Genomic DNA, 24,406 nt, shown 5'->3' on the forward strand with positions numbered 1-24,406 from the left:
AAGGTTCGCAGAAGAGCTTCAGTAAAGTTTGGAAGGTAGGAGACGAGATATTGGCAGAAGTAAAGCTGTGGGTACCGGGCGTGAGTCGTGCTTCGGTAGCTCAGATGGTAGAGCACTTGCCCGCGAAAGGAAAAGGTCCCAAGTTCGAGTCTCGGTCGGGCACACAGTTTTAATCTGCCAGGAAGTTTCGTACTGGGTTCTATTACTTAAGAAGTCTTCGAGCCACTCACATACTTGGTAACCAATCCCATATGCTCGTACCTTAGTTAGGAGTCTGCAGCCGGCCAGTGTGACCGAGCGGTTCTAGGCGCTTCAGTCTGGAACCGCGTGACCGCTACAGTCGCAGGTTCGAATCCTGCCTCGGGCGTGGATGTGTTAGGTTAGTTAGGTTTAAGTAGTTCTAAGTTCTTGGGGACTGATGACCACAGATGTTAAGTCCTATAGTGCTCAGAGCCATTTGAACCATTTAGGAGTCTGCAGTGGGGCACCGAGTCAAGGAATGTGGCATCCGTCTGATACCCTTCATCCATGGTTCGCAAGATATCGTGTGAAAAAGGGGAGAGTTGCGTTTCGCAGGAGCGATGCTTTGTAAAGCCGTGCTGACGCAGGGACAGCAACTTCTCTGTCTCAAGGAAATTCATTACATTCGAACTGAGAATATGTTCGAGAATCCTACAACAAACCGATGTTAAGGGTATTGGTCTAACTTCCCCTACTATAAAGACTGTAATACTTGCGATCACTACTGTACTTATGCTCAGTGTCGGTGAAGTAGTCCAGTGGTCGGGTAGATCCGGTGTGCGGTAAACCGCAGCGAACTCACGTCTTTATGGTCGTAGTAGGGGCTGTGAGTCTGCACGATGCCGGCCAGGATGCGCGACCCGTAGGTGCGCCTGCCGCCGCGCCCGCCGGCTCGCCCCCGGCCGCCGCCGCCCCCGCGCGCCGCCTCCGCCGCCCCCAGCGCCAGAGCCACCACCAGGACCACCGACAGGGCCACCGCGCCCACACAGCGGCCGCAGGCCTTCATGGGGCAACCCTGCTGACCTGCCAACATCACTCAGTTGTATGACCTGCCAGTCTCAGACAGTTGTATGACCTGCCAACACTAGATAGTTCTATGACCTGCCAACATCACACAGTTGTATGACCTGCCAATGTCAGACAGTTGTATGACCTACCAACATCACACAGTTATATGACCTGCCAATGTCAGACAGTTGTATGACCTGCCAACACCAGATGGTTCTATGACCTGCCAACATCACACAGTTGTATGACCTGCCAGTGACAGGCAGTTGTATGACCTGCCAACACCAGATAGTTCTATGACCTGCCAACATCACACAGTTGTATGGCCTGGCAATGGCAGACAGTTGTATGACCTGCCAACATCAGATAGTTCTATGACCTGCCAACATTACACATTTATATGATCTGCCAACATGGGATAGTTGTATGACCTGACAACACCAGATAGTTCTATGACCTGCCAACATCACACAGTTGTATGACATGCCAATGTCAGACAGTTGTATGACCTGCCAATGTCAGACAGTTGTTGGGACCTGCCCTACAGACATAACAATACGTTACAGAGCTGCACATTACTGACTTAAGAGGGACAGGCTCGATAAAGTCACCGAAATTACGGGAACCAACATTATGAACAAAACACAAATGAAACAGTGGCAGATTCAAACATGGCAGAGAGAGTGGGATGCATCCGACAAGGGTCGCCGAGTACACTCTTTCTTTCCTGAAGTACACAAAAGACTACAACTGAAACATGTCGACCCAAGCCGGTGGATGGTCCATTTCCTGACAGGCCACGGGCCGTATCCAGTACATTTAAGCTGTATGGAACTAACGATGAAGTATGCGTATGTGGAGAAACTGGGACACCAGAACATGTCACACTGCTGTGCAACACGCTGCTACAAGTGAGACATACACAGAATGACAATTACATCGCCAGAATAAAACGTAATCCCGATGACTGGAACACAATAAATAGCGCAGCTGATGTTGTGTCAAACACTCTGCACGAAGAATACATGCACCAAAACCCATATGGAAGGAGGCGTAGACAAGCACGAACAACGCAACAAACCACATGGGAGGACACAAGGACGACCACGGATTCCGAAACCGAGGAAGGAACTCTAAGTGGACATGACTCGGAAGGGATCAATAGGTACGGGGCCAAAACCAACAATGAATGACACTGCGTGCCACAACACAATCACAACACAACAATCACGAAACAAATAAACACCGGCACCACATACTGAGACTGTAGTAATGAGGTAACGTCGCTTTGGAGGAGAAGCCTCGAAGAACTTTAATTCCGAGGCTCCTCCTCCCCAGTGCCATCCTGCATAGTGTTTAAAGTATACTGCACACAAGCAGTAATGTATTGCTCGTCTTATTGTGCGCAGACAGAAGTATATTCTCTTCTCTATTCAATGAATTTCATATATCAGAAATTGATTAAGTTATTTCAGGAGTAATGCATTCAAGTAGCAATGAACTATATTCTATTTCAAATAACAAGTTACAAACATAAGTGTATTTCTCATGTGAAGCTAAAATTCATGTATTCCATGTATGAAGTGCTCAGTCGGCATTTAATCTGTATAATCTGTGTGGTTCAAATGGCTCTGAGCACTATGGGACTCAACTGCTGTGGTCATAAGTCCCCTAGAACTTAGAACTACTTAAACCTAACTAACCTAAGGACAGCACACAACACCCAGCCATCACGAGGCAGAGAAAATCCCTGACCCCGCCGGGAATCGAACCCGGGAACCCGGGCGTGGGAAGCGAGAACGCTACCGCACGACCACGAGATATAATCTGTGTGAACATACATTAGCGCAAACCGAGACCTTCTCATCTGAAATAGATAGAAACAGGCCATTACTAACCAACATGCTACGTAGGCTGCATTACTCATCCAAATACAGCATATCACTTCCCTCTACATATTACAAATTATTCTTAACCACGCTCATTGTGTTAAATTTTCTTTTTTTTTTATTTTTCTTTAACATTTGCATTGTATAAAGTATATTCTCATCAACTAGGTAGTAACAAATTATATGAAAGCATTTTAAACATTTGATCACGGCAGAGGTTCGAGTCCTCCCTCAGGCATGGGTGTGTGTGTTTGTCCTTAGGATGATTTAGGTTAAGTAGTGTGTAAGCTTAGGGACTGATGACCTTAGCTGTTAAGTCCCATAAGATTTCACACACATCTGAACATTTTTTGAACCGTTTTAACAATTGTTAAGCATTCAATTCGCTGTAGCCTCAGTGAAATCTTTATATATTATGTTCTTTATATTATTTTAAAAAAAGCATTAACAACTGTATACCAACAAGACTGTAACGGTGAGAAGTCTTTGCTATTAGATTCAGCAGCATATGACCCAACTTACATTTCAAGGCAGTGGGTTACTCTGTATTGTTAATGAAATAAATAAATAAAAGTTGTATGACCTGCCAACACCAGATAGTTCTATGACCTGCCAACATTACATAGTTATATGATGTGCCAACATGGGATAGTTGTATGACCTGACAATACCAGACAGGTGTATGATCTGCCAATGTCAGACCTGTCAACACCAGACTGTTGTACAACCTGCTAACACCAAATAATTGTATGTCCAGTCATAACCACATAGCAACTTAAAAATCACTGAGTGCACACAGAGGCTGCAGGCCTTAATGCAAAAGGTAGATTAACTGGACAGCACCGGGCAGATGTATGGAATGCCACTGTCTAGTCAAACACTCGTACAGCAGCTGTAGGCATCCATGGGGCAGCCCATCTGATCTGATAACACCAGATAGTTGTACAGCTTGCCAACACCAGTCAAATGAGTATTCCACAAACTCGTCAACCTGTTCACGTACTAATATATTATTGTTGTTGTTGTTGTCCTGAACTAGATACTAATGGTAGCGAGAAAAATGCTAAAATTAGAAGGCTAACAAGACACGGGTGCCCTCTACCTCCTTACTCCCATGTTGTTGTTGTTGTTGTGGTCTTCAGTCCTGAGACTGGTTTGATGCAGCTCTCCATGCTACTCTATCCTGTGCAAGCTTCTTCATCTCCCAGTACCTACTGCAGCCTACATCCTTCTGAATCTGCTTAGTGCATTCATCTCTTGGTCTCCCTCTACGATTTTTACCCTCCACGCTGCCCACCAATGCTAAATTTGTGATCCCTTGATGCCTCAGAACATGTCCTACCAACCGGTCCCTTCTTCTGGTCAAGTTGCGCCACAAACTCCTCTTCTCCCCAAGTCTATTCAATACCTCCTCATTAGTTACGTGATCCACCCACCTTATCTTCAGCATTCTTCTGTAGCACCACATTTCAAAAGCTTATATTCTCTTCTTGTCCAAACTATTTATCGTCCATGTTTCACTTCCATACATGGCTACAATCCATACAAATACTTTCAGAAACGACTTCCTGACACTTAAATCTATACTCGATGTAAACAAATTTCTTTTCTTCAGAAACGCTTTCCTTGCCATTGCCAGTCTACATTTTATATCCTCTCTACTTCGACCATCATCAGTTGTTTTGCTCCCCAAATAGCAAAACTCCTTTACTACTTTAAGTGTCTCATTTCCTAATCTAATTCCCTCAGCATCACCCGATTTAATTCGACTATATTCCATTATACTCGTTTTGCTTTTGTTGATGTTCATCTTATATCCTCCTTTCAAGACACTGTCCATTCCGTTCAACTGCTCTTACAAGTCCTTTGCTGTCTCTGACAGAATTACAATGTCATCGGCGAACCTCAACATTTTTATTTCTTCTCCGTGGATTTTAATACCTACTCCGAAATTTTATTTTGTTTCCTTTACTGCTCGCTCAATATACAGATTGAATAACATCGGGGACAGGCTACAACCCTGTCTCACTCCCTTCCCAACTGCTGCTTCCCTTTCATGCACCTCGACTCTTATAAGTGCCATCTGGTTTCTGTACAAATGTAAATAGCCTTTCGCCCCCTGTATTTTACCCCTGCGCGTTGGTATTTTGCAGCAGTGACTTATTAAACTGATAGTTCGGTAATTTTCACATCTGTCAACGCCTGCTTTCTTTGTGAGTGGAATTATTATGTTCTTCTTGAAGTCTGAGGGTATTTCGCCTGTCTCATACATCTTGCTCACCAGATGGTAGAGTTTTGTCAGGACTGGCTCTCACAAGGCCGTCAGTAGTTCTGATGGGATGTTGTCTACTCCCGGGGCCTTGTTCGACTCAGGTCTTTCAGTGCTCTGTCAAACTCTTCACGCAGTATCGTGTCTCCCATTTCATCTTCATCTACATCCTCTTCAATTTCCATAATATTGTCCTCAAGTACATCGCCCTTGTATAGACCCTCTATATACTCCTTCCACCTTTCTGGTTTCCCTTCTTTGCTTAGAACTGGGTTTCTATCTGAGCTCTTGATATTCATACAAGTGGCTCTCTTTTCTCCAAAGGTCTCCTTAATTTTCCTGTAGGCAGTATCTGTCTTACCCCTAGTGAGATAAGCCTCTACATCCTTACATTTGCCCTCTAGCCATCCCTGCGTAGCCATTTTGCACTTTCTGTCAATCTCATTTTTGAGACGTTTGTATTCCTCTTTGCCTGGTTCATTTACTGCGTTTTTATATTTTCTCCTTTCATCAATTAAATTCAATATTTCTTCTGTTACCCAAGGGTTTCTAGTAGCCCTTGTCTTTTTACCTACTTGACCCTCTGTTGCCTTCACTACTTCATCCCTCAGAGCTACCCATTCTTCTTCTACTGTATTTCTTTCGCCCACTGCTGTCAATTGTTCCCTTATGCTCTCCCTGTAACTCTGTACAACCTCTGGTTTAGTCAGTTTATCCAGGTCCCATCTCCTTAAATTCCACCCTGTTTGCAGTTTGACTTTGACTGTGGGTATTGTATCACAGACATAGCCTCTTTCACTGTTGAGAGATGTCACTAAACACGCCCAAATATATAAACAACCATGCATGAGCAGCGCCTATTAGACGGAGGGGGTCCGTCAGCCGATCAGTTCCAGTCATTCCTCCAGGAAGGAGGTACATGGCTTGTGTTGTCTGTAGTTCAGCCACGCCTAGACGGTTAATACCGCGGTTTGATCGCGTCCGTTACTTTGTGCCAGGAAGGGCTCTCAACAAGGGAAGTGTCCAGGCGTCTCAGAGTGAACCGAATCGATGTTGTTCGGACACGGAGGAGATACAGAGAGACAGGAACTGTCAGTGACATGCCTCGCTCAGGCTGCGCAAAAGCTCCTACTGCAGTAGATGACCGCTGCCTATGGATTGTGGCTCGGACGAACCCTGACTGCAACGCCACCATGTTGAATAATGCTTTTTGTGCAGAAAAAAGACCTCGTGTTAAGCCTCAATCCGCGCGCAATAGGCTGCATGATGCGCAACTTCACTCCAGACGTCCACGGCGGGGATAGGCTACAACCTTGTCTCGTTCCCTTCACAACCACTGCTTCCCTTTCGTGCCCCTCGACTCTCAATATTTTCAAAAAACGTGAGCATAGGCTTCAGTTCAGAATGACGCTTCCCCTTCTGTGCTCGGCATTTCCCCTACAGTGGCTGCCCGTAACCCCCACCCCTACCACTCTCCCCTCGTGTGTCCTACCAATCGCGCACCTGCCGGCCACGGTATTCTGTCTGAACTGTACAGTGCTTGCGCAGGCATGAATGTTTTGGAGCACATCGTCAAATGTGTGACTCTACAGGAGATGACCGCTACATGTTTGCATGATCAGGCGGTTAGCCAATATCGTGGTCATTAACGACTGCAATGGGCACTACAGCATCGACATTGTGCCATGCACTGGTGTAAATGTATCACCTAGTGGAATGAATCTCTACAAGCTCAGTTGTTGTGCCAGGACATGCCAAAATCCAGACCAACGGCAGCTAGAAATGTATGTCGCGCGATGGACAGGGTGAATATTACACTATGGCGACATTCACGTTGGCTCCCGTGTGACCTGTGGTAGAATCGAAGGCTCCATGATAGCTATGGATTATTCCAGGCCGTCGCCATCCCTTCGTGCTCGATGACTTCCCCGATGGCAATAGTATCTTCCAGCAGGTTAACTGTCTGTGCCAGAATGCCAGAGTCGTGTGGTTTGAGGAACGTGACCGTGAACATACGGTGATGTTTTGGCCACCAGACTCGCCTGATCTGAACCCAATAGAACACATTTCAGATTATATCGGATGCAAGCTCCGAACCCACAAACTACTCTCCAACAATTTACAGGAATTGCGTGTCCTCTTCGTAGACGCCAGAAACATAGCAAGGACTCGTCGCACCCATGCCATGCAGGATCGGTGGTTATTCCGTTCCGCAGATGGACAACATGCTATTAGTCAGCTGGCCATAATGCTTTAGCTCACCATTGTACGTCTGTAGCACTTGACATCACCCTTACAACACTGTGTCATGAACCACTTATTGCAGACAGGTAATATGTCCAAATTTCCTACTTCTACGGTACATAGCCACGCTTTGATGGCCTGAAGCTGCAATTTCAATAAAAGATAAACTTTAATTAGTTTGACTGAAATATTTCAGCATTAGTTAAAAAAAAAAGAATGAAATATACACTGAAGAGCCAAAGAAACTGGTACACCTGCCTAATATTGTGTAGGGCCTCCGCGCGCATGCAGAAGTGCTGCAACGCGACGTGGCGTGGACTCGAGTAATGTCTGAAGCAGTGCTGGAGGGAACTGACACCATTAATCGTGAAGGGTTGTCCACAAATCCGTAAGACTACGAGGGGGTGTAGATCTCCTATTAACAGCACATTGCAAGGCATCCCAGACATGCTCAATAATATTCATTTCTTGGGAAGTCTGATGGCCAACGGAAGTGTTTAAACTCAGGAGAGTGTGTCTGGAGCCATTATGGACGTGTGGGGTGTTTGCATTGTCCTGTTGGAGTTGCCCAAGTCGGTCAGAATGCACGATGGACACGAATGGATGCAGGTCACAGGAACGTGTCACCTGTCAGAGTCGTATCTAGACGTATCGGGGGTTCCATGTGACTCCATCTGTACACGCTCCACACCATTACAGAGCCTCCACCAGCTTGAACAGTCCCCTGCTGACATGCATGGTCCATGGATTCATGAGGTTGTCTCCATACCCGTACATGTCCATCAGCTCGATACAATTTGAAACGAGACTCGTCCGACCACCCGTTGTCAACGGTCCAATCTCGGTGTTCACAGGCCCATGTGAGGTGTAAAGCTTTGTGTCGTGCAGTCATCAAGGGCACACGAGTGACGCTTCGGCACTGAAAGCCTATATCGATGATGTTTCGTTGAACGGTTCGCGTGCTGATACCTGTTGATGGCCCAGCATTGAAATCTGCAGCAATTTGCGGAATGGCTGCACTTCTGTCACGTTGAACGATTCTCTTCAGTCGTCGTTGTTCCCGGTCTTGCAGGATCTTTTTCCGGCCGCAGCGATGTCGGGATTTGATGTTTTACCGGATTCCTGATATTCACGGTACATTCGTGAAATGATCGTACTGGAAAATTCCCACTTCATCGCTACCTCGGAGATGCTGTGTCCCATCGCTCGTGCGCCTATTATAGCACCACGTTCAAACTCCCTTAAATATTCTAAGCTGTCATAGTAGCAGCAGTAACCGACCTAACAACTGCGCCACACATTTGTCTAATACAGGCGTTGCCGACTGCAGCGCCATATTGTGCCTGTTTACATATCTCTGTATTTGAATACGCATGCCTCTACCAGCTTCTTTGGAGCTTCAGGGTAATCTTAAGAGATTAAACGAGTAAGAATACTCTAGATTAGAACTGTTTTGCTTGTATTGTTCTATAAGTAATAGAAACAATAATATCTCGCTCGCACTATGTTCAGATCTGCTCTGTAAGAACCTTTCCCGTTACCAGTAATGGCTTCGATGTAATTGTGAATTGGAAGTTGAAACAATGTATTAGTATTATTAAAATAGTGTTTTACCCGATTTATTCCAAAAAGTGAATTCGCCGAATGGTTGTTGTTGTTGTTGTCTAGAGTCCTGAGACTGGTTTGATGCAGCTCTCCATGCTACTCTATCCTGTGCAAGCTTCTTCATCTCCCAGTACTTGCTGCAACCTACATCCTTCTGAATCTGCTTAGTGTATTCATCTCTTGGTCTCCCTCTACCATTTTCACCCTCCACGCTGCCCTCCAATACTAAATTGGTGATCCCTTGATGCCTCAGAACATGTCCTACCAACCGGTCCCTTCTTCTTGTCAAGTTGCGCCACAAACTCCTCTTCTCCCCAATTCTATTCAATACCTCCTCATTAGTTACGTGATCTACCCACCTTATCTTCAGCATTCTTCTGTAGCACCACATTTCGAAAGCTTCTATTCTCTTCTTGTCCAAACTATTTATCGTCCACATTTCACTTCCATACATGGCTACACTCCATACAAACACATTCAGAAACGACTTCCTGACACTTAAGTCTATACTCGACGTTAACAAATTTCTCTATTTCAGAAACGCTTTCCTTGCCATTGCCAGTCTACATTTTATATCCTCTTTACTTCGACCATCATCAGTTATTTTCCTCCCCAAGCAGCAAAACTCCTTTACTACTTTAAGTGTCTAATTCCCTAATCTAATTCCCTCAACATCACCCGACTTAATTCGACTACATTCCATTATCCTCGTTTTGCTTTTGTTGATGTTCATCTTATATCCTCCTTTCAAGACACTGTCCATTCCGTTCAACTGCTCTACCAGGTCCTTTGCTGTCTCTGACACGCCCGGGTTCCCGGGTTCGATTCCCGGCGGGGTCACGGATTTTCTCTGCCTCGTGATGACTGGGTGTTGTGTGCTGTCCTTAGGTTAATTAGGTTTAAGTGGTTCTAAGTTCTAGGGGACTGATGACCATAGATGTTAAGTCCCATAGTGCTCAGAGTCATTTGAATCATTTGTCTCTCACAGAATTACAATGTCATCAGCGAACCTCAAAGTTTTTATTTCTTCTCCATGGATTTTAATTCCTACTCCAAATTTTTCTTTTGTTTCCTTTACTGCTTGCTCAATATACAGATTGAATAACATCGGGGCTAGGCTACAACCCTGTCTCACTCCCTTCCCAACCACTGCTTCCCTTTCATGTCCCTCGACTCTAATAACTGCCATCTGGTTTCTGTACAAATTGTAAATAGCCTTTCGCTCCCTGTTAGAACAACTTAAACCTAACTAACCTAAGGAGATCACACACAACAATGCCCGAGGCAGGATTCGATCCTGTGACCGTAGCAGCAGCGCGGCTTTGGACTGAAGCGTCTAGAACCGCTCGGTCAGAGCGGCCGGCCCATTTGGAGTTCGTGAAATGATAACATTTACAGATCAATAGCACAAGCGGTTCTGAGGTTTCGGGTATCTCCTCCATGGGCGACAATGCAGGCCCTGGCATCGAGTCGATCGTGTAGGCGGAGAATACTGTCCTGGGATACGTTACGCCAAGCATGCTCGACGTGTTTACGTACTCCTATAAGAGTTGGGGGAAGAGGCAACAAAACGACTATTCACGTTGGTGTGTAGAATATATGAGTCTGGCGATATACCATCTGACTTTCGGAAAAGCATCATCCACACAATTCCGAAGACGGCAAGAGCTGACAAGTGCGAGAATTATCGCACAATCAGCTTAACAGCTCATGCATCGAAGCTGCTTACAAGAATAATATACAGAAGAATGGAAAAGAAAATTGAGAATGCGCTAGGTGACGATCAGTTTGGCTTTAGGAAAAGTAAAGGGACGAGAGAGGCAATTCTGACGTTACGGCTAATAATGGAAGCAAGGCTAAAGAAAAATCGAGACACTTTCATAGGATTTGTCGACCTGGAAAAAGCGTTCGACAATATAAAATGGTGCAAGCTGTTCGAGATTCTGAAAAAAGTAGGGCTAAGCTATAGGGAGAGACGGGTCATATACAATATGTACAACAACCAAGAGGGAATAATAAGAGTGGACGATCAAGAACGAAGTGCTCGTATTAAGAAGGGTGTAAGAAAAGGCTGTAGCCTTTGGCCCCTACTCTTCAATCTGTACATCGAGGAAGCAATGATGGAAATAAAAGAAAGGTTCAGGAGTGGAATTAAAATACAAGGTGAAAGGATATCAATGATACGATTCGCTGATGACATTGCTATCCTGAGTGAAAGTGAAGAAGAATTAAATGATCTGCTGAACGAAATGAACAGTCTAATGAGTATACAGTATGGTTTGAGAGTAAATCGGAGAAAGACGAAGGTAATGAGAAGTAGTAGAAATGAGAACAGCGATAAACTTAACATCAGGATTGATGGTCACGAAGTCAATGAAGTTAAGGAATTCTGCTACCTAGGCAGTAAAATAACCAATGACGGACGGAGCAAGGAGGACATCAAAGCAGACTCGCTATGGCAAAAACGGCATTTCTGGCCAAGAGAAGTCTACTAATATCAAATACCGGCCTTAATTTGAGGAAGAAATTTCTGAGGATGTACGTCTGGAGTACAGCATTGTATGGTAGTGAAACATGGACTGTGGGAAAACCGGAACAGAAGAGAATCGATGCATTGAGATGTGGTGCTATAGACGAATGTTGAAAATTAGGTGGACTGATAAGGTAAGGAATGAGGAGGTTCTACGCAGAATCGGAGAGGAAAGGAATATGTGGAAAACACTGATAAGGACAAGGGACAGGATGATAGGACATCTGCTAAGACATGAGGGAATGACTTCCATGGTACTAGAGGGAGCTGTAGAGGGCAAAAACTGTAGAGGAAGACAGAGATTGGAATACGTCAAGCAAATAATTGAGGACGTAGGTTGCAAGTGCTACTCTGAGATGAAGAGGTTGGCACAGGAAAGGAATTCGTGGCGGGCCGCATCAAACCAGTCAGTAGACTGATGACCCAAAAAAAAAAAAAAAAAAAAAAAAGTTGTCGCTTGACGAACGGCACAAGTACACTTCTCGTCCCATCGTATCTAGAGACGGGTAGTTCGCGAACGAACAGGTGCAAAGGAACGGTTCACCAAGATGAACGAAACGACCGAGGAACGAATTCCAAGGAACGATCGGTTCATAGTTCACTTCGGTCGCGGCGGTCTACTTATAGTTCCCGGGAACGAGGAACGATTGGTTCATAGTTCACTTCGGTCGCGGCAGTCTACCTATAGTTCCAGGGAACGAGGAACGATCGGTTCGTAGTTCACTTCGGTCGCGGCGGTCACTTCGGCAGTTCTCGTTCGAGCCTCGGTCGCGTGCTCGCCTCAGTCTCGGCCTCCCGCGGCCGCACTCGTCGTTCTTCGCATGACCACCTGTCTCAGTTCCACTGCCGACTGCTCCTAGTCAGTTCAGCATCCAGTTGTTCGTTTCGTTCACTGCGCTCGCCCATTTTACATGTCTTCCAAACTATTCTTGCACTTGATTCTGGCTATTCAGCGTCCACGACCGGTAATCAAAAAGTATTTTATAGTTACGTAAATTACATAAAAATCACGTTGTATGTAATAGGTACGTCTTTTCAGGTAACAAAAGGGCATATCAGCTCAGTTCATTATATCGATGAACAGCAGAAGACATACTTATAACAAGGCAAGTTTTCTTTTTTTTTGTTATTCATAAATTTTTTGGTTTCATCGACTTGATTTAGCAGCTAACTTTCAATAATTTCCTTATTTTTAGTGCAAGAAAATTCATATAAAACGATTTACAAAACATTACATTTAGGAAGGCTCTAATTATTTTTTAAGTCTGGTTGTTTCCAATTTGCATTACCTGCTAGTTTGGTTTCTTTGAAAAAAAAAGTAAAAAATAAAAAAAGATCTTGGGTTGTGGGTCATTTTGGCTCAGCAGGAAAAGCGGTGCCTCTCCATTTGAAAAGACATAGATTGCCATAAAATCGTATTTACTTATTATGTCAAAAACATTTGTTCAGAAGGAGCTTTCAAACAAAAACTTTATTACTGCGAACTTAATTATTATTATTATTGATGCATTAACTTTAATAATGCAACATAAAAACCTAATTTTTACTAAGCGTGTGACGCAAGTATGAGGAAACCACATTTTATTTTATGCTTCCATAAAGTCTCTACTTCGCCCACGAACTTTGAGACAACGTGAAGAATACATAGGTTCTAAACGATTATTATTTACAACGTAGCATAGCTATGTAGTGGATTTGGAAACGAAGAATTTTATACAAGACACTTGTGGTGCATTAAGTTCGGAAACAGCCACCAACAGGTTTACAAGACTACATGAGCTATAATCGATACGCGTCGCGTGAGATTTTCATGTTCTCTTCTCCAGCTCTCTACACATCGTCATCGATTGTTTCGCAATTGTTGCTTGCATTAGCTTGTTATTTCTTCACTGCCTACAGACATGTTTGTCTGTTTGTTGTATCTGCTCGTAACGGGCAACACATCGTCCGTAATTGGCGAGCAGTCTGTACTCGGGGCCGGTTTTCCGTGCGCTACCATATATTATTTCCCTGTGATCAGCCTCACAAGGCTACGGTTGGCTAAACGAGAGGTTCTGCAGAATCACAGAAATTACTTCTAAAAGTGTGTAAGAATTCTGTAATGAATAAAACCTCTCTACTCCAGGGGGGAGGCAGGTGTCCCCTCTTGGTGCCCTCCATCCTTCAGTCACCAACACTACTAGTTTTCAGTTTTTCATATACTAAGCGCAAATGATCGGTGAACGAGTAAAAATGAACGGTTCCCAAAAAAGAACGATCTGCAGTGAACTAGTTCCCAAGGGTTAACGAGTTTGCCCATCTCTACACAGCACGTTCACCTTCTCGGGCAGTGTGTGCTTGAGCATTATCCTTTTGGAACAACAAACCACCTCCGTTTTGAAAGAATGGCGAAAGAACAGGTCCAGCAACTTTCTGCACGTAGCGAGCGCCCGTTTGCGCCCTCTACAGAAAAACCAAAGGTAAACGAGAGTTACGGATTATCGCACCCCAGACCATAAGACCAGAGGTGCGTCTCGAACGAATCCACTCTACATCTGCATCTACACTATGTGATCAAAAGTATCCGGACACCTGGCTGAAAGTGACTTACAAGTTAGTGGTACCCTCCATCGGTATTACTGGAATTCAGTATGGTGTTGGCCCACCCTTAGCCTTGATGACAGCTTCCACTTCGCAAGCATACGTTCAATCAGGTGCTGGAAGGTTTCTTGGGGAATGGCAGCCCATTCTTCACGGAGTGCTGCACTGAGGAGAGGTATCAATATTGGTCGGTGAGGCCTGGCACGAAGTCGGCGTTCCAAAACATCCCAAAGGTGTTCTATAGGGTTCAGGTCAGGACTCTGTGCAGGCCAGTCCATTACTGGAATGTTATTGTCGTGTAACCACTCCGCCACAGGCCGTGCATTATGAACAAGTGTTCGATCGTGTTCAAAGATGCAAACGCCATCCCCCAATTGCTCTTCAACAGTGGGAAGCAAGAAGGTGCTTAAAACATCAATGTAGGCCTGTGCTGTGATAGTGCCACGCAAAACAACAAGGGGTGCAAACCCCCTCCATGGAAAACAGGACCACACCATAACACCACCGCCTCCGAATTTTACTGTTGGCATTACACTCGCTGGCAGATGACTTTCACCATGCATTCGCCATACCCACACCCTGCCGTCGGATCGCCACATTGTGTACCATGATTCGTCACTCCACTCAACGTTTTTCCACTGTTCAATCGTCCAATGTTTACGCTCCTTACACCAAGCGAGGCGTCGTTTCGCATTTACCGGCGTGATGTGTGTCTTACGAGCAGCCGCTCGACTATGAAATCCAAGTTTTCTCACCTCCACCCTAACTGTCATAGTACTTGCAGTGGATCCTGGTGCAGTCTGCTGGAATTCCTGTGTCATGGTCTGGATAGATGTCAGCCTATTACACATTACGACCCTCTTCAACTGTCGGTGGTCTCTGTCGGTCAACAGACGAGGTCGGCCTGTACACTTTTGTGCTGTACGTGTCCCTTCACGTTTCGACTTCACCATCACATCGCAAACAGTGGACCTAGGGATGTCTAGGAGTGTGGAAATCTCTCGTACAGACGTATGACGCAAGTGACACCCAAACACCTGACCACGTTCGAAGTGCGTGAGTTCCGCGGAGCGCCCCATTCTGCTCTCTCACGATGTCTAATGACTGCTGAGGTCGCTGATACGGAGTACCTGGCAGTAGGTGGCAGCACAGTGCACCTAATATGAGAAACGTATGTTTTTTGTGTGTCAGGATACTTTGATAACATAGTGTACATGGATACTGCGCAAGTCACACTTAAGTGCCTACAAAAAGAGTTCATCGGACAATTTTCACAATAATTCTGTATTATCCCAATCTCTAACAGCTCGCAGAAGGGATGAACAGCTATACCTTTGCGTACGAGCTCTTATTTCCCTCATTTTATTATGATGATCGTTCCTCCCTAAGTATGTCGGAGTCAACAAAATAATTTCACGTTCGAAGGAGGATATTGGCGATTCAAATTTCGTGAGAAGTTTCCGCCCCAACTACGAGGGCAGTTCAATAAGTAATGCAACACATTTTTTTTCTCCGCCAATTTTGGTTGAAAAAACCTGAAATTTCTTGTGGAATATTTTCAAACATTCCCGCTTCGTCTCGTACAGTTTCATTGACTTCCGACAGGTGGCAGCGCTGTACGGAGCTGTTAAAAGGGCGTCTGTAACGGATGTGCGTTGCAAACAACGGGCAGTGATCGAGTTTCTTTTGGCGGAAAACCAGGGCATCTCAGATATTCGTAGGCGTTTGCAGAATGTCTACGGTGATCTGGCAGTGGACAAAAGCACGGTGAGTCGTCGGGCAAAGCGTGTGTCATCATCGCTGCAAGGTCAAGCGAGACTGTCTGATCTCCCGCGTGCGGGCCGGCCGTGCACAGCTGTGACTCCTGCAATGGCGGAGCGTGCGAACACACTCGTTCGAGATGATCGACGGATCACCATCAAACAACTCAGTGCTCAACTTGACATCTCTGTTGGTAGTGCTGTCACAATTGTTCACGGGATATTCAAAGGTTTGTTCCCGCTGGGTCCCTCGTTGTCTAACCGAACACCATAAAGAGCAAAGGAGAACCATCTGTGCGGAATTGCTTGCTCGTTGTGTGGCTGAGGGTGACAATTTCTTGTCAAAGATTGTTACAGGCGATGAAACATGGGTTCATCACTTCGAACCTGAAACAAAACGGCAATCAATGGAGTGGCGCCACACCCACTCCCCCACCGAGAAAAAGTTTAAAGCCATACCCTCAGCCGGTAAAGTCACGGTTACAGTCTTCTGGGACACTGAAGAGGTTATTCTGTTCGATGTCCTTCCCCGTGGTCAAACGATCAACTCTGAAGTGTATTGTGCCACTCTTCAGAAATTAAAGAAACGACTTCAGCGTGTTCGTAGGCACAAAAATCTGAACGAACTTCTCCTTCTTCATGTCAACGCAAGACCTCACACAAGGCTTCGCACCCGAGAGGAGCTCACAAACTTCAGTGGACTGTTCTTCCTCATGCACCCTACAGCCCCGATCTCGCACCGTCGGATTTCCATATGTTTGGCCCAAATAAGGACGCAATCCGTGGGAGGCACTACGCGGATGATGAAGAAGTTATTGATGCAGTACGACGTTGGCTGCGACATCGACCAGTGGAATGGTACCGTGCAGGAATACAGGCCCTCATTTCAAGGTGGCGTAAGGCCGTAGCATTGAATGGAGATTACGCTGAAAAATAGTGTTGTGTAGCTAAAAGATTGGGGAATAACCTGGTGTATTTCAATGCTGAATAAAACAACCCCTGTTTCAGAAAAAAAATGTGTTGCATTACTTATTGAACTGCCGTCGTAAAACGCCTTTGTTTTAATGATGTCCACCCCGAATCCTGTACCATGCCAGTGATGCACTTTCCCCACTTTGCGATTTATACAAAGCGTAATGTCCTTCTTTGAACTTTTTCGATGTACTCTCTTAATCCTGTCTGGTAATGATCCCAGACCGCTCAGCAGTACTCCAAAAGCTGACGGAGAAGCGTAGCCGGCCGTTGTGGCCGAGCGGTTCTAGGCGCTTCAGTCTGGAACCGCGCGACCGCTACGTCCGCAGCTCGAATGCTCCCTCGGACATGGATGTGTGTGATGTCCTTAGGTTAGTTAGGTTTAAGTAGTTCTAAGTTCTAGGGGACTGATGACCTCACATGTTAAGTCCCAAAGTGCCCAGAGCCATTTCAACCATTTGAAATTTCAAACGCCGAAGTAGAAAGAGTGTTTAGCTCCATGAATATTGTGAAAAATAAGCTTCGGAACAGACTTTCTGAACAGACTGTAAATTCTCTTCTTCTTATCTGAAGCCAACTCAAGATTAAAAACATGAGTTGCTCGACTTATGATCTCCCAGAAGATCTTATTAACCAAGTCGACAAAGGAAGACCAAGAGAAACTGGAGAGGCTTCAACTTCTTCAGTTAACGCAATTGATGAACCTGGAGACTTCTTACATGATTTTGAAATTTAGTTAAAAGCATTCAGCTACTAATTATATTTTCTTTCATGAAAGTGCAACGTAATATATACATCGTGACATGTTGCATCAAAAGTCGAATCGAAGTTACTCATCATCGCAAACAATTTCTGCTATGGGACCAGCCGTGAAATCACAAAAAAATTAGCTATTCCGTATATTTTTTGAGTGGCACTGGTCTTTTTGTGTGAAACAGCCGATTTTTTCCGGGATTTCAGGGTTTGTCTCATAATAAAAGTCGGAGTTATGAGTAGCTACATTATTTGGGCTTTCAATGTAACACGTTTAAAATGTCACAGTGTATGTATTTTATTCTATTAATAATCTCATGTACGTAGTTACAACTACAGAATTTTAATGGCTGAAAGCATACTTTTCATGTTGTATTTTCAGATCGGAAGCTTGAGACACGAATAATTTCGATTGAGTGGAACATTTAATGGCTTCGTTTTCAAATTTAATTTTTTTCAGATTTTTCTAACTATGCACATGTTAGACTAATTTTGTTGTTGAAAATAATAAACTTTCAGTACCATTTATCAATAAATTAAAGTGATCTGTAGTGTTTCATACCAAGTTTCTAAAATATCGCTGGAATAAAAGCAAAATAGGACCATTAAAAATATGTTGTAGGCGTTGTAGTACATTATTGTCTGGCAATAACCAAGAGCTGAAAATAAATATTAAAAAAAATGGTTCAAATGGCTCTGAGCACCATGGGACTTAACATCTGAGGTCATCAGTCCCCTAGAACTCAGAATTACTTAAACCTAACTAACCTAAGGACGTCACACACATCCATGCCCGCGGCAGGATTCGAACCTGCGACGGTAGCGGTCGCGCGGTTCCAGGCTGAAGCGCCTAGAACCGCTCGGCCACACCGGCCGGCAAATAAATACAACAATCATCCACCCCGCCCGCCGACATATCTTTGCCCTTAAGAAAGTTTAGCGACATCTAGCGGATTTTTAGTGACCGTCATTTTACGTATCTAGCGGATTTTTTTAACACCGGCTATCGACTTTACATATTATGCAACGGCAACTCTGATGTCACTTCAGTGCTCTTGGAAGAGATGTTGTGGCGGTGACGTGGCTCCGTTGTTGTTCCCACGTAGTGATTTGCGAAGATGGAAAAAATCGAGATTCGAGCAGTGATTAAGTACTTCGTAAAGAAAGGTATGAAAGCAAAGCACATTCGTGCCGATTTCCAGAATACACTGGGGGACACTTCTTCATATTCAACTGTTGCCAAGTGTGCAAATGAATTTTAAATTTGGGCGAGAGAGCTTAGATGATGATCCGCTCAGTGGTCGGCCAAGATGTGTCACTACTCCAGAAGTCATTGCAAAAGTCCACAAAATGGTCACGGAGGATCGGCGAATAAAATTGCGTGAAATTGCTCACGCTTGCCAGAAGTCATCTGAAAGGGTATATCACATTTCAACTGAAGAATTAGAAATGAAAAAGATTATCTGCAAGATGGATGCCGCGACTCTCGACGCTGGATCAAAAACGCACGAGAACGGACATATCGGAACAATGTTTGGCCCATTTTAGGAGAAACGAACAAAGTTCTTTGCGCCGGTTTGTGACCACAGATGAAACTTGGGTGCACTACTAAACGCCAGAGACAAAACAACAGTCAAAGCAGTGGAAACATGCTCAATCTCTGCCATGAGTGAAAGCAAAGACAATTCCATCGACGGTAAAGGCCGTGGTATCAGTGTTCTGGCATGTGAGGGGGATTCTGTTTGTAGATTATCTCCCATACTGGGCAATTACTGAAGAATACTATGCTAACCTCCTGGACAAATAGCAACAAAAGATACGCGAAAAAAGGCCAGGTTTAGCAAGGAAGAAAGTCATCTTCCATCAAGACAATGCGCGCCCGTACGCATGTTCCATCGTTATGGCAAAATCACACGAACTAAGATATGAATTGTTGCCACACCCGCCTTATTTACCTCACATGGCTCCGTCAGACTTCCACCTCTTCCCAAAACTGAAAATTTTTCTTGGTGGACGAGAATTCACTTCAAACGAAGAACTGATAGCCGGAGTTGACAACTATTTTGCTGGCCTGGAGGAAACTCATTTTCGAGATGGCATCAAGGCACTGGAACATCGTTGGACCAAGTGCGTTAATCTATAAGGAGACTACATCGAAAAATTAAAAAGTTTCAGTGATGTAAGTACTGTTTTTGTATTCCGTTTTTAATATTTTTGTGGGATCTTAAATTTAAAAAACCTCTCTCACACCGGCCTGATTTAGCTTCACTGATCAGGATAGTAAAAAACATGCGTATATTAAGGGAATTTTCATTCACAAAGCAGGCTTATCACATTCACACAGATCAATACTGTTCTATCCTGATTAAATTGAGCTTAACTTAAATTCAATAAAACAGTGAAGGAATTTCGAAGTCTCGGTGCGACGAAAATTGTCAGTCGATCTCCTGAAAACATTTGTAATAATTATTAACTTTCGGTGATCACATGGGGAAGACCGGAGATCTGCTGGTAAGACCGTGTTAGCCTACTTATTGGAAGTAATGAACTGGATATCTTGAGCGTACAAAACGGCAGGTTCGTCCAGTGTAAATCAGACGTTCCCCACCGATCCCGTGCAACACAGCGTAGTAAGCAGACACTGTCAATAGTAATCAGTTAAATAATACGCGAACACACTTACTTTAGTTTAGTTCATGTATTAAATTCCTTCTCATACAGAATCTCATCAAGATGGCGACTAGCTCAACAATGAATACATGTACATCTTCGTTCTTTCACGGCTAATCCGCAAGATCTCCTTCATTCTTTTCATAACAGAAAACATAGATAGCAGAGAAGCTATTCCATGGAGTAAATGGACGCTCCAATGAATAACAGGGCTTGAAACTACTTTGCTTTTGGTAATCATCGTATATTTAAGTTTAGGAATCGGTAAGATAAGAAGAGATATTTCGAGATATGTACTGAGTTATATAATTTCTGTAAATATCGCGGAGAGACCGCTGCAAGAGACATTACACGTTCTGAGAACTTTTCAAACCACTCTCGTACTAGAGGGAGCTGTAGAGGGCAAAAACTGTAGAGGAAGACAGAGACTGGGATTTCATCCAGCAGATAACTGAGGATGTAGAGTGCAGTTGCTTCTCTGAGATGAAGAGGTTGGTGCAGAAGCGAATTTCATGGCGGCCACATCAAACCAGTCACAAGACTGAGGACTCGAAGAAATAAATAAAATGAACAAAATAAGAAATGAAGTCCAGGTGGTATTTTTTTAGAATCCTAATTATAGTAGGAGGCGTGCTTCTTAAGTAAATACCGTTATGAAATTAAAAAAAAGACGTGTTAAGATATCTCAATAATTTTACTTTCACATGAAAGCCTGTACCTTAATCTACACACTGACACCATTACAGTCTGATTCTTCCTTGTTTACGCTGTGTACTGAGTGTTTGAGATGCCTCCGATAATCGCGAGGCCCGCCGACTGTGAAGTACGTACGGGCTGTTATAAGATTTCTTAGTGCTAAAAGCCTAAAAGCGATCGATATTCATCGTGAGATCTGTGTAGTTTATGGAGGAAACATTACGAGTGATGGAATGGTAAGAAAGTGGGTGAGAGCATTTAAAGATGGCCGCACGAATGTGCACGATGAACAACGGAGTGGGCGTCCTTCGGTCGTTAGTGTAAGTTTGGTGCAGGAAGTGGACAATAAGGTGAGAGAAAACAGACACTTTACGATTTCCTCCTTGCGGGACGACTTTCTTAATGTTTCTCGTAGTGTTTTGTATGGCATTGTGACCGATCACTTGAACTACCGAAAATTGTGCGCACGTTGGGTACCGAAAATGTTGACGGATGTGCACAAAACCAAACGTTTAGGCAGTGCATTCACTTTCCTTGAGCGGTACCACAACAACGGTGATGATTTCTTAAGCCAAATTGTTACCGACGATGAAACACGGGTGGCCTACGTCACACCAGAGTCAAAGCAACAGTCCACGGAAGTTGAGCAAGGGGATCCTTTCGCTGCAAGGCAATGCCCGTCCGCATGTGGCAAATCAGACCAAAGATCTCATCACAACTTTTCGATGGGAAACTCTAGATCATCCTCCGATCTTGCGCCCAGTGACTACCATCTGTTCCTGCACTTGAAGAAACACCTGGGCGGTCAGCGTCTTCGAATGGATGACGAAGTCAAAACAGTGGTGATGCAGTGGTTAACAAGTCAGGCGGCAGACTTCTATGAGGAGGGTATTCAAAGACCTGAGTCGAACAAGGCCCCGGGAGTAGACAATATTCCAATAGAATTACTGACAGCCTTGGGAGAGCCAGTCCTGACAAAACTCTACCATCTGGTGAGCAAGATGTATGAGACAGGCGAAATACACTCAGACTTCAAGAACAATATAATAATTCCAATCCCAAAGAAAGCAGGTCTTTACAGATGCAAAAACTACCGAACTATCAGTTTAATAAGTCACAGCTGCAAAATACTAACGCGAGTTCTTTACAGACGAATAGAAAAACCAGTAGAAGCCGACCTCGGGGAAGATGAGTTTGGATTCCGTAGAAATGTTGGTACACGTGAGGCAATACTGACCCTACGACTTATCTTAGAAAATAGATTAAGGAAAGGCAAACCAAGGTTTCTAGCATTTGTAGACTTAGAGAAAGCTTTTGTCCATGTTGACTGGAATACTCTCTTTCAAATTCTAAAGGTGGCAGGGGTAAAATACAGGGAGTGAAAGGCTATTTACAATTTGCACAGAAACCAGATGGCAGTTATAAGAGCCGAGGGGCATGAAAGGGATGCAGTGGTTGGGAAGGGAGTGAGACAGGGTTGTAGCCTATACCCTATGTTATTCAATCTGTATATTGAGCAAGCAGTAAAGGAAACAAAAGAAAAATTCGGAGTAGGAATTAAAATCCATGGAGAAGAAATAAAAACTTTGAGGTTCGCCGATGACATTGTAATTCTGTCAGAGAAAACAAAGGACTTGGAAGAGCAGTTGAACGGAATGGACAGTGTCTTGAAAGGAGGATATAAGATGAACGTCAACAAAAGCAAAACAAGGGTAATGGAATGTAGTCGAATTAATTCAGATGATGCTGAGGGAATTAGATTAGGAAATGAGACACTTAAAGTGGTAAATGAGTTTTATTATTTGGGGAGCAAAACAACTGGTGATGGTAGAAATAGAGAGGAAATAAAATGTAGACTGGCAATGGCAAGTAAAGCGTTTCTGAAGAAGAAAAATTTGTTAACATCGAGTATAGATGTAAGTGTCAGGAAGTCGTTTCTGAAAGTATTTGTATGGAGTGTAGCCATGTATGGAAGGGAAAAATGGACGATAAATAGTTTGGTCAAGAAGAGAATAGAAGCTTTCGAAATGTGGTGGTACAAAAAAATGCTGAAGATTAGATGGGTAGATCACATAACTAATGAGGAGGTATTGAATAGAATTGGGGAGAAGAGAGTGGCACAACTTGACAAGAAGAAGGGATCGGTTGGTAGGACATGTTCTGAGGCATCAAGGGATCAGCAGTTGAGTATTCGAGGGAAGAGTGGAGGGCGAAAGTCGTAGAGATAGAGCAAGAGATGAGTGCAGTAAGCAAATTCAGAAGGATGTAGGTTGCTGTAAGTACTGGGAGATGAAACAGCTTGCACAGGATAGAGTAGCATGGAGAGCTGCATCAAACCAGTCTCAGGACTGAAGACCACAACAGCAACATTCAAAAAGTGGTACAACGTTACGACAAGTGCATCAGTATTGACGGAAATTATGTAGAAAAGTAGATTAAGGTAGAGGCTTTCATGTAAAAATAAAATTATCGAGATATCTTAGCAGGTCTTTTTATAATTTCAAAACTGTAGTTACTTCAAAAACACGCCTCGTACTTCCTCTAATACACGGTTGCCAACGTTCGCTCAATTTCGCCCAGTTACCGTGTCATGTGTACCGTTGAACAATTTGACATTAGATGGGAGGTCCAGGGCTGGTCGAACGTCAAATGTGGAGCGGGGAACGAGTTTATGCAATCTCCAACAAGACAGCTGTTTCCTGACAACAATTTTTTTTTCTTTCCCCACAAATTTCCCACCGAGGTACTTACCGTGTCGTGTGGGTGGGGGGGAAGTGAGCGAGAGAGTGAGAGACGGCTGGCCGGCTCTCGGGGCGTCCTTGATGCGGCCGCGGTGTGTGGCAGGAGAGTGCTTCAGCTGCGGGCCTCCCGGCGGCGTTTTGCTGCAACGTGAGACCGACTAGCAGGCGCTCCACGGGGCGGTGGGATTTTCCCTCTGGCGGGCGCGGAGCGAGGTGAATGGTGGAGGGGGGAGGGATGAGGGAGGAGGAGTATGGGTGGGAGGAAGGGAGGGGGAGCCCCGGCCGATGTGACGGGAAGTTCGTCGTTGGAGGCCTTGCTCAACCGCTCGTCGATTGCGGCGTTGGTCAACGGCGCCAATCCCCCCCTCGCCTATTAAACAGACACGTACAGCCTGCTACAGAATACGCGCGACACGAAGAGGCGGCTCTCAATCCAAGGGCGTACCCAGGATCTGAACTAGGAAGGGCAGGTCATACTAGTCTCAGGAAACAAGGACTCGAGACAACATACAGCACTTCTTATTATACACCAGTGAAAATCTAGAATGAGATTTTCACTCTGCAGCGGAGTGTGCGCTGATATGAAACTTCCTGGCAGATTAAAACTGTGTGCCCGACCGAGACTCGAACTCGGGACCTTTGCCTTTCGCGGGCAAGTGCTCTCCCAT

General features: G+C 44.5%; 1 protein-coding gene across 1 annotated transcript in view; it reads right to left on the bottom strand.

Annotated features, from left to right (window-relative positions):
• The window catches only part of LOC126213123 (immunoglobulin domain-containing protein oig-4-like), a 45,956-nt gene extending 22,045 nt beyond the window's left edge, over positions 1–23,911 (bottom strand). Inside the window, exons 1-2 of the mRNA XM_049940732.1 lie at positions 23,749–23,911; positions 824–1,044 (exon numbers count right to left, since the gene is read on the bottom strand). Coding sequence (XP_049796689.1) covers positions 824–1,027 — 204 coding nt within the window. The 5' untranslated portion in view covers positions 1,028–1,044; positions 23,749–23,911. The remainder of the gene's footprint in view (positions 1–823; positions 1,045–23,748) is intronic.
• Positions 23,912–24,406: the final 495 nt, after the last annotated feature.

This window comes from Schistocerca nitens, chromosome 11 (assembly GCF_023898315.1).
Source record: "Schistocerca nitens isolate TAMUIC-IGC-003100 chromosome 11, iqSchNite1.1, whole genome shotgun sequence".
NCBI classification, from domain to species: domain Eukaryota; kingdom Metazoa; phylum Arthropoda; class Insecta; order Orthoptera; family Acrididae; genus Schistocerca; species Schistocerca nitens.